The 11,849-nt window shown below is 39.4% G+C and overlaps 1 protein-coding gene across 1 annotated transcript; it reads left to right on the forward strand.

Annotated features, from left to right (window-relative positions):
- The first annotated feature begins 52 nt into the window (after positions 1-52).
- LOC114109662 (tyrosyl-DNA phosphodiesterase 2-like) lies at positions 53-9,867 on the forward strand. The gene is given in 8 exon segments (XM_027958962.3): positions 53-367; positions 452-537; positions 2,667-2,846; positions 3,582-3,673; positions 4,553-4,591; positions 4,594-4,670; positions 6,000-6,170; positions 8,013-9,867. Coding segments are annotated over 8 exon segments (1,092 nt in total). The 5' UTR covers positions 53-202; the 3' UTR covers positions 8,295-9,867.
- Positions 9,868-11,849: the final 1,982 nt, after the last annotated feature.

Here is an 11,849-nt window from a genome sequence, read left to right on the forward strand (position 1 = left end):
CCTCGCCATCCCGGGCCGACTTTCTTGCTGCGCAGGCGCTCTGCCGTCTTCTGAGAGGCGAGGGTGATTCCCCGCGGGTGGTGGTTGATGGGCCAGCACCGCGGGCGTTGGGCCCCTGTGCAGAGTCTGGCGTCTGACCGTCCCCGCCCCCTCCACCACCCACCCCACCATCTCCGGGCCAGGTTCAAGGTGCGGGGAACCGATGGAGCGGAACAGCGGTCCGGAGGCTGGGCCGGAGGCGGAGCTGGAGGAGGGGGAGCCCGAGGTGAAGAAGCGGAAACTCCTGTGTGTGGAGTTTGCTTCGGTCGCGAGTTGCGACGCCGCTGTGGCTCAGTGCTACCTGGCCGAGAACGACTGGGAGATGGAAGTAAGCTTTCGCTGCTTCTCTCTTGCCAGCTCTTCACTTTGGTGATGCAGGCGTACGTCCCATCCCTGTGTCTTTGTTTTGCAGAGAGCGCTGAACTCCTACTTCGAGCCGGCCGTGGAGGAGAGCGCTTCAGAAAGCCGTCCCGAGTACCCCTCTGAGCCCAAGTCCTGGTGAGTGACGACGGGCCGGGGACCCGTTCGGGCGAAGGCAGTCGGGTACCAGGTTGCGTTGAGCATCCGGGACCTGCCATCGAGTCAGGCGGCGCGTGTGAGTAGCCGGGGAAGGAGGGTTGGTGTAGAGGAGACCTGCCCCAGCAGTGGGACTCACGCTTCTCCCGAGAAGTCCAGGCTGTGTCACTTCGGATGTACTTTGGAGTCCTAGGGAGAAATATCAGAAATGTAATTTTTTACTCCAGGTGTAGGGCATACGTAAGTGAGCGTTTCGAAATGGATGAGACACAAAATCCTCTACTGAAGATGGTAGCTTGGAAGTCTCCTTGCTTCCCGTTGTTGTTTGTTTACTCTCTGCTGGCCGGCCGGGATAATGGTTTTTGCTCTTAAAGTCCGTATGCCTTACAGGTTTCCCCACGATTTGACCACTGCCTCTCCTTTTCCTACCCCTACAAAACTTCCAGGCGTGTCAGTCAGTCAGTTCAGTGGCTCAGTCGTGTCCAACTCTTTGCGACCCCATGGACTGCAGCACACCAGGCTTCCCTGTTCATCACCATCTCCCGGGGCTTGTTCAAACCCATGTCCGTCCAGTCAATGATGCCATCCAACCATCTCATCCTCTGTCGTCCCCTTCTTCTCTTGCCTTCAGTATTTCCCAGCGTCCGAGTCTTTTCCAGTGAGTCATTTCTTGTTATCAGGTGGCCAAAGTATTGGAGTTTCAGCTTTAGCTGAATATTCAGCACTGATTTCCTTTAGGATTAACTGGTTGGATCTCCTTGCAGTCCAAGGGACTCTCAAGAGTCTTCTCCAACTCTGCAGTTCAACAGCATTAGTTCTATGGCGCTCAACTAACTTTGTGGTCCAACTCTCTCATCCATACATGCCTACTGGAAAAACCATAGCTTTGACTAGACAGACCTTTGTGGGCAAAGTAATGTCTTTGCGTTTTAATGCTGTTTTGGTTAGTTACAGCTTTTCTTCGAAGGGGCAAGCGTCTTTTAATTTTGGAGCTGTAATTTTGGAGCCCAAGAAAATAAAGTCTGTCACTGTTTCCATTGTTTCCCCATCTATTTGCCGTGAAGTGATGGGACTGGATGCCATGGTCTTAGTTTTTTGAATGTTAAGTTTTAAGCCGGCTTTTTCACTCTCCTCTTTCACCTTCATCAAGAGGCTCTTCTGTTCCTCTTCACTTTCTGCTATAAGGGTGGTGTCATCTGAGGTTATTGATATTTCTCCTGACGATCTTGATTCCAGCTTGTGCTTCATCCAGCCCAGTGTTTCTCATGATGTACTCTGCATAGAAGTTAAATAAGCAGGGGGACAATATACAGCCTTGACATGCTCCTTTCCCAATTTGGAACCAGTCTGTTGTTCTATGTCCAGTTCTAACTGTTGCTTCCTGACCTGCATACAGATTTCTCAGGAGGCAGGTAAGCTGGTGTGGTATTCCCATCTCTTGAAGAATTTTCCAGTTTGTTGTGATCCACACAGTCAAAGGCTTTGGCGTAGTCAATACAGCAGAAGTAGATGTTTTTCTGGAATTTTCTAGCTTTTTCTATGATCCAACTGATGTTGGCGATTTGATCTCTGAGTCCTCTGACTTTTCTAAATCCATCTTGAACATCTGGAAGTTCATGGTTCACGTGCTGTTGAAGCCTGGCTTGGAGAATTTTGAGCATTAGTTTACTAGCGTGTGAGATGAGTGCAATTGTGCGGTAGTTTGAGCATTCTTTGGCATTACCCTTCTTTGGGATTGGGATGAAAACTGACCTTTTCCAGTCCTGTGGTCACTGCTGAGTTTTCCAGATTAGCTGGCATATTGAGTGCAGCACTTTCACAGCACCATCTTTTAAGATTTGAAATAGCTCAACTGGAATTCCATCTCCTCAGCTAGCTTTGTTCATAGGCCCACATAACTTCACATTCTAGACATATCAAACCTTTCCTTTCTCCAGTGGGTCACAATCCAAAATTGATTGTGAATTGCAGTAAAAATAACATAAATACAATTTCAGCAAGAGAATTTTACTTACCTGTAAAATGAGGGCCACAAAGATTTGAAAAATGATTTTTAAGTTAATCAGTTTCTAGATTAGTTGCAGAGTTGTGTTTCATTCTGCTCTTGCCAGTGTTGACCTAACGAAGGAAGAAACAAATGATTCCATTAGTTCTAAAACCAGCGCATCTGAAGAGAAAACTGTCCAGCAAGAAGATGGCAGCGTATTCTCTTTCATTACCTGGAATATTGATGGACTGGACATGAACAATCTGCTAGAGAGGGCTCGAGGGGTGTGTTCCTATTTAGCTTTGTAAGTATTATTACATCTGTTTCATGATAATGTGATAATGTGTCTTACCTGCCTACAAGGAGGGTAGTAGATCAAGGTTATGGGCTTTGCAATTGGTCCTGACTTCAGAGCCAGCTCTCATAGGGAATATCAGAAAGAATCGGCAGTGATTGCCTCTGGGAGCAGGACTGTGGGTTGGGGTTCAGAGGGAACACTAACTTTTGTTTGAAGCCTTCTGGTACTGTTTTACTTACTAAACTTGTTATGTAATTATTATTGTGAAAAGAAAATTGCCAGTGTGATCCGTATCTGCCACACACTGGCTCTGTGACCCTGTGGAACCACTTGAGAGCCACTTCAATTCTCTGGAGCTCGGAGCTCCATTTTCTTCATCATGGATAAAAACTGTTTCAAGAGGACAGAAAGAGACAACACTTCAGGCATCTATTAGAGTATAAGACAATTGGAAGCTCTTAATATTACTGGGTGTCTGCAGTCAGTGATTCCAGTTCTTCTGACTTTAAAGAGTTGTCATATGTATATATATATTTTAATTTGATCTTTACAGTATTATGTGTTAAGTAACACAGATCTTTCTCATTTTATAGTTATCAAAGATCAATGTAAACATCGAATAGTAGGTGTCCTAGAGGACTATAATTTTGTGTTTCTTTTATGCTGTGGTATTTTCCTAATAGGTAGCTGCAAATGAAATGGTATACCTGGTACTTATCATGAATTGATGTGTTTAATTAGGTACAGCCCGGATGTGATATTTCTACAGGAAGTTATTCCCCCATATTATGCCTACCTAAAGAAGAAAGCAAGTAGTTACAGGATTATTACAGGTGACAGTTTTTATGTTATTTAACTTGTCTTTTTTTTTTGAAAAACAAGTCAAGGAGAGAGATAAATGAAAGTTAAACAATTGGAACATAGGGGAGAAAAGCACAAAGAAAGTAAGCTTGAGAAAAAGAAGTCACACTCTCTGATACTAAAAAAATCATAGGGCCTCTCAATCTGGAGGTTCATAACCTTCGGTTCTAGAAAATTCTTTTTTCTCTTTCTCCTTTCCTCCCTCCGTCTCCCTCCTCCCTTCCTCCTGCTGCCTTGCCCAGCTGCTGTCTTCCTAGTCTGCTGCCCTCCTCCCTGCCCCTCCCTCTCCAGTCCTTCCTCCCTTCTCTCCCTTTTCTTCTTTTCCTGGTTTCCCTCTATTCTGATAAACCAGTCACCCCTTCTCCATCTGCTTTGCTCTCTGAGAAACCTGGAAGCTTTTATTCACTGCCCCTCCACTTCTGTTCTCTTTTCTTCTTGCAAGTTTTTACTTTCTAAATTTTCTATGATTTTTCTGGTGCTTTCAGAGTTAAAAGTAAGTTCCTATCAAGTTGCCTCAATTTGTCTTATACTCTTGCCTTTCAAAATTTTTTCAAATTTTTAAATTTGGTATTAGCACCGTTAACTGTTTGGTGCATTTATGTAAATTCATTTTTATTTTTGTATTTCTTCTATATTTCCAGCTACATTTTTGTATTTCTTCCATACTTCAATTATGTCGGGACTTGGTTGGCCATCTTCAACTATTCTGAAGTAATAGTTTACTCTTAAGATGTAGATCCATTTAAATTCTGTACCTGTTTGTTAAGATAGAATTTTTAGTAGGGAACTTGGGGTAAACTGCAAATACCCCTGACCTCTCAGTGTACATTCTTTTCCACAAACACTTGAAGGTCATGAAGAAGGATATTTCACAGCTATAATGTTGAAGAAATCAGAGTGAAGTTTAAAAGCCAAGAAATTATTCCTTTTCCAAATACGCAAATGATGAGAAACCTTTTGTGTGTGCATGTAAGTAATTTTTATAAATTGACTTAAAAAGAATGAACTAATTTTTTCATAGCTCCCTGATGATGTCTTAAAAAAAATTAAAACATTGTATTTAGAGAAATATTTACTCCTCCCAGATTCTTTTAAATAGTCTTAAGAACTTTATAAATGAAATTTTTTAGACACATTTCAAATATAGACAAATTTGAAAAATATGATCCTTGATTCATTAGGTATTTTCTTAATATATGCGTTTGCTAACATTCCACATTTGCTTTCTAGTTTTTTTTTTTGTTTTTTATTAAAGGCACTGTAATTGGTACTGTGTTGCATTCTGTGAGTCTTTGAAAAAGTAGGCAAATAGGTCTTGCTCTCATAGAATTCCTGTATTAGCAGGGGAGAGATTATATGTATAGTAACTAAAATAAAGGAAAGGCATAAATGCTGTAGGAGAGGTGTAATCATGTGCCTTGAAAGCTTAGAGGAAGAAGAGATGACTTTTAGCCACATTGTTTAGTGACGGTTTCATGATGGAAGTTGTATTTGAATTGGGCCCTGAAGACTACATCAAATATAGACATTAAGAACATGGTGGCAGAACCACCATGAGCAAACTTGTGCAAATTGCAAATAGCAGGGTATGTTTATATGAAAGAGGGCATGTACAGCTCGAAATGAGCATTCTATTCAGTTGAGTGTAGAGGGTACAAAGAGGAGGGGTAGTGTGATGAGAGGCTAGTAAAGTAGGTTGGATCCAGATTATAAGAGATCATGAATGCCCAGCATAAAAGAATTTGGACTTGACTGTGCAGGCAATTAGTTGAAATATTGACAGATCTTACATTGTTGGTATCTTCATTGCAAATGGTATGTGATTCTCATTCATTCATTGATCATTCATTCATTGACATTACTTGGAATTAGCTATGTGCCAGGCTCTTGATACTATAGTATAAAACAAAAGAGCCTTCTTTGCTTTGAAATGATTGAACAGCTTTGTAGGAGAGAGGTAATGGGGCTGCAATTAATCTGCGGGACCTTATGAACAGTCTACAGCGTGCTGTAGGAGGATAGAAGAGGGAGCCACTGAGACCTGGGACATCGGGAAAGGGCTCACAGTGGAGCGGACATTGGGGTTAGGTCTTGAAGTATTAGTGGGTACTTGCTCAGTATTCTTTGGGAGTCTTCTTTGACCTTTTAGAGATAAGCTCATTGCTGATGATACAGTTTCACTGTAATAAATATTACTATGTAACCAATCAATTGAATAATTACTGATTCTGCTAACAAAGTTCAGTGTTAACAGTGGATCATTTTCCCAGCTCTCATCATTTATTTATCTTGTTGCAGGTGAGTGTGTCAGGAAATGAACTTTGCCTTATGACTTCTCATTTGGAAAGCACCAGAGGGCATGCTAAGGAACGAATGAATCAGTTGAAAATGGTTTTAGAGAAAATGCAAGAGGCTCCAGGATCAGCTACAGTTATATTTGCTGGAGATACAAATCTCAGGGATCAAGAAGTGAGTGATGAAGTCAGTTCAGTGTTTATGGGCAGTTTGTTGCTGTGGAAATTCATTTAGATTTTCTTGTGTTTTTGGTGTTTTTTTTTTTAAATTTTGTTCATGGCTACACTGAATCTTCATTGTGGTATGTGGGGTCTTTAGCTGCAGCATGCGAACTCTTAGTTGAGGCATGTGGGATCTAGTTTCCTGACCAGGGATCACTTAGGGGCCTCCTGCATTGGAAGCACAGAGTCTTAGCCACTGGACTACCAGGGAAGTCCCCTAGGTTTCTTTTGACTAAAGCTATTAAAACTAGGACCTTCATTTGTTCATTATTTGTAAGTGGCCTTGCAGATGCAGTTCAGTGAATATTCTGTACTACTTGCCTTGCACAGGGAAAGCAGAGGCAGAAGACGCTGTTACATTATTAGTGAAATATATATATATATATATATATATAGAGAGAGAGAGAGAGAGAGAGCATATGAAAAGGACAACACAAAACAATATATGTTGATTAAAAAGAGGGGTGTAGAGAAAATAATATTAGAAGAGTTTAGCAAAGGTCGCTTTATTTTCAGTTTCTCTAGTCACAAGGTGAGAAGAACAACGATTTGACCAGCCTACTTTTCCCTAACTCTTCCTACTGAGATTTTCTTTTTTCAACCTTTTTTTTAACCATCATGACATTGGATTTGGCAGTGATTTCTTAGATATGATACCAAAAGCACAGAGAACAAAAGAAAAAATAGACAAGGTAGACTTAATCAAACTTAACTTTTGTGCATTAAGGGATATTATCAGTGAAGTGAAAGGCAATCCATGGAATGGTAGAAAATATTTCCAAGTCATATATCTGATGAGTGATTGATATTCAAAATATACAAAGACCTCCTACAATTAAAGAAAAAAAACCTCATTAAAAAATAGGTAAAATACACATGGAATTCTACTCTGTTATGTGGTAGCCTGGATGGGAGGCAAGTTTGGGGGAAAATGGATACATGTCTATGCATGGCTGAATCCTGTCTCTGTTTACTGGAAACTATCACATTGTTAATCAACCATATCCCAATACAAAATAAAAAGTTAAAAAGGCAAAAGATTAAGATATTTCTCCAAAGAAGGACATACAAATGGCCAATAAGTACTTGAAAAGATGTTTAATATCATTGGTTATGAGAAAAATGCAAATCAAAATCAAGATGAGATACCACTTCACAGTCATTAGCATGACTATTATTTTTTTTAAAAACAACAAGTGTTGGCAGAAATGTGGAGAAATTGGAACCCTATGCCATAGAACTGTAGTGTTAATGTCATACATTTTATGTATACTTTACCACAAGAAGTTTCTTTTAAATCCTAGAGTGAATGGGAGGAAAAGTTAATGTTGTTAGTAAATTTCAAATAAAACTGCAGCTATTTGACATTATTAGATGGTATAAAATGGTATACGTCTAAATTTAGGTTAGGTCTAAATAGCTTAGAGTAACAGTTTTGCCTTCTCTACACTTATGTTCATTTTTTAAAAACTACTAATAACAATAACTGAGGCCATGGGTTGTCAGTCTTCTGGGTTTTATCCGATACCCAAAATTAGAGATCTATTTATGTTAGAAGAGAAAGGGCAAGTTTCAGACCTCTCTGGCTCTCTTGATGTCTTTACATTGCCTACGTGTTATCATGCAGTAAAATACTTTTATAAAATATCTAGTTGTACCCGGTTTTGCATTTGTGTATCAACAAATAATCTGTGGCATTCTGACTGGACAAATTGTACTTAGATGCAGTCATGATAAAGACCTTTTTAATTTAAGGGAAAAAAGACTGAAAAGAGTTCTTTCTTTTTCTTTTCAGGTTACCAAATGTGGTGGTTTACCCAACAACATTTTGGATGTCTGGGAGTTTTTGGGCAAACCTAAGCATTGCCAGTATACGTGGGATACACAAATGAACTCTAATCTTGGAATAGCTGCTACTTGTAAGCTTCGTTTTGATCGAATATTTTTTAGAGCCGCAGCAGAAGGTGGCCACATTATTCCCCAAAGTTTGGACCTGCTTGGGCTGGAAAAACTGGACTGTGGTAGATTTCCCAGTGATTACTGGGGTCTTCTGTGCAACTTAGATATAATATTGTGAACTGCTTTTCAAATACTAGTTTTAAATGTTTGAAGTGATTTTGTTCTGTGATTATAATTTCAATTAAATTTCTATTTGTTCTGGAAAGGTAGTTTACCAAGGAGGAATTATAACCTGGATCATTGTAACGGAAGGAAAAACTACTGTGATTTTGTTTTGTGGATTGTGTCCTCAGATTTCAGAACTAAATCTTAATGTTCATTTAAGCTAAAGCATACCTGTGTTGAAAACATGAGGCCTCTTAATGCAAGGTCACAATGGCTACCAGAGCTGTTAATAGTGCTGGTAGCTGCTGGCTGGATTTCAAGCAGGGCCACATTTTGTCTGTGGACTAGCCTTTATATTAGATTTATTTTTTAAATCAGGTACCAAAATAGTTATATTTTAAGTAAGTCTTCAAAAAAAAAAAAAAAAAGGTTACAGAGTCCTTGGGATTGGATCTTTAATACTATTTCCTAAATCCAGATAATCTGATAGTTATCGTCCATCAGATTTTTTGTCAGTTAACAGTTAGTGCCTAATTGGTAAGCTAGAAATGAACTCATGATTTAAAATTCCTTAACTTAAAAAAACTTGAGTTTGTAGTTATGTCACTGAACAGAGGCAAAGTTAGGCTTGATAATGATTAAAGCCAGTTTTCCAGAGGCATTGGGCTTTTTTCCTAAGGGAAAAATGTGTAAAGAGAAATAGACATTTAGTTTTACTGCTTGTAAAACTGAATTTTTCTCAGGAGGTAAATAAGGAACACTTCTACGTGTGCTTTAAGGAAACTTTTTTTTTTCCCCCATAAGAGGGTATACTCTAAAGAAAGCCTTTTGCTTGTTTGTAGTCTGTTAACATGCTTTTGTGCTCGTGATGGAATTGAAGTCATTCCCTGCTTCCTATTTCTGGCTCCACAGCTAACGCAGCTTCACCTTTGTGTGGAAGAAAGCAGCTTTTACATTACTTCTCACTCTGCCAAGTATTACCAGGAATTGACTTCCTCAATATACAGAAAGGAAAACTGGTGGTAAATAATTGGAATAAGTGGCAGAACCTTGTTTTCATCAGGAGTGTCAAAATTAAGATCCAAAACACCTTTAAAAAGACAAACTGAATGTGTACATACGGTTTGTCACAATAGAAAAGAGGTGTATATGGTAATTGTTTAAGAAAATGAGAATTAATGCTAAAATTTTAGCATAGATTATGGAAGCAATAGTTCATTTTTTGTGGGAAAGGGATGTTTGGGGCACAAACTGCTTATTCACTTGAAAGAAGAGTTAGAATAACTCTACCACACTTCATATTACCAAAAAAAAAAAAATCTGGATAAGTGACAGGCTACATATAAAAAAAAAATGTAGTATTGTGTATTCGATTAAATAATTACTAAATTGTTTTAAAAACTGGAAAGGAGTATCATTTCCTTAATATGACTCAACATCCAAGTTAAATACCTTCCCATTTACTGCTTATAGTGACAAAATCTAAAAAACAAGTTAGAAGTTAATAAAAACAATAAAGCTACTTTTCATCTGCTTTCCATAGGCCATAGTTCTTAATGCAAGAATAAAGACACTACTACTCAGTATCTTTTTTTTAATGTTTATTTTTAATTGATGATTGGTTTACAGTATTGGTTTGATTTCTGTTGTACAACAACATGAATTAACCATAGGTATACATACGTCCCCTTCCTCTTGAATCTCTCTCCCACCTCCTGCCCATTCCCACCCTTCTAGGTTATTACAGGGCCCCTGTTTGAGTTTGAGTTTTTACTTTGAATCTCAGGTTTTCTCAGTATTGTAGCTTTGTGTACCTTATTTCCGGTCTTGTTGAAATTCCAACTCAGACTCTTATATATCAGTGTGGTAAGCAGCATCTTTGTCACTGATATGGAAAGTACTTGAATCATGCTAGACCTGTTTGTCCCACCTTCAAAAAAAAGTTTGTCCTTGTCTTTTATTGTGCAGTTCAGTAAGAACAGATGTCCCAACCAACAGCATATAAAGATCAGATAAAGTCTGGAAAGCTGTACTAAAAGTACATCATTTTATCTTTAGTATTTATGATAGTGTCTGGCATGTAGCAGGAGCACAATAAATGCTAAAGAGAAATGATAGTGGCCTCTCGTTTGTGCCTTACAGAGGCAGCTAATATTTTCACAATTCAGTATGAAAATAGATATTATATGTATTGTGAAGTGAAGTTGCTCAGTCGTGTCCGACTCATTGCGACCCCATGGACTGTAGCCTACGAGGCTCCTCCATCCATGGGATTTTCCAGGCAAGAGTACCGGAGTGGGTTGCCATTTCCTTCTCTAGGGGATCTTCCTGACCCAGGGATTGAACCCAGGTCTCCCGCATTGCAGGCAGATACTTTACCGTCTGAGCCACCAGGGAAGTTCCCCGATTATATGTATTACATATGTCAAAATAGATACTCATTGTAATGACTGAGTTTAAAAGTCTAGGCTAAACTTGCATGTATATGTAAACATATATATATATATATATATATATATATATATATATATATATGTAAAAAAATTTTAAGCCCATTACTTAGTTTTTTAGTTAGAGACTCCTGGGAATAGCCTTATTGTCTGAGTACATCAGATTTCTTGATGTGGGGAGAAAGGGCACTCGGGGGGTACAATGGAATGCCACTGTAAGAAGAGAAAGGACGGAGTGTCTTGTAAGGTTTGGGTTTCCTCTGAAGGAGGGTCTTGGAATCAGAGATTGGTCCTGTTGGGTTACTCTTTTTCAGAGCCATGTTGGGAGAAGCAGGGATTAACTATGAATTGGGTGCTGTCATGAGGGAAGGAGAATTCAGCAATGGGGTATCACTAGTTACTAACAGAAATAGTGACGAAAAGGGGGGTGGCTGGTAGGAAAGCAGTCATTCGAAGAGGAGGTTGTTATGTCATTTTATAGCTATTGCATGACTCCGGGAGAAATATTTCCTGTTAATTTCACTTCTGGGTTAATCTGTACCTGTCCTCCCAGTGTGATCAACTGGTGTTTCCACTCTTTCAGTCCTGAATAGTTTTTGTTCTTTGTGCGCTCCTCATATCCCCACAATCATCTTATACAAATGCTATTACCATCTCTCTTTTATAATTGACAAGAAAGGTTTAGCAAGTAACTCATTCAAGGCCCAGCCATACCCAGGGCATAGCCTAGAAGGGGATTGATTGTTCGTCAAAAACTACTCAGGACTGAGAGTGGAAATATCAGTTGATCAGGCTGGAAGGACAGGTACAGATTAACCCAGAAGCAAAATTAACAGGAAATAGTTCTCCCAAAGTCATTGCTTCCAATAAATAGCACTGCTCTAAACTTAATAGTTATGGGAATGTACAAGGAAGGCCTCAGCAGTGCCCTGGCTTCGTTTTCGGTCCTATATTACCATACCTCGATGTGTGCATCTTTCTTACAAAGAAACTATAATTGCAAGGGAGAATCTTTCACAGGAGTTCTATTGTTCCAATGATCACCTTCCCATAATGCAATACTTCCTAACACCGGTTTCCATCCTCGTTTTAGAAAGCAACACGTGCTCAAGATTTGC

This window comes from Ovis aries, chromosome 20 (assembly GCF_016772045.2).
Source record: "Ovis aries strain OAR_USU_Benz2616 breed Rambouillet chromosome 20, ARS-UI_Ramb_v3.0, whole genome shotgun sequence".
Taxonomy (NCBI): Eukaryota; Metazoa; Chordata; class Mammalia; order Artiodactyla; family Bovidae; genus Ovis; species Ovis aries.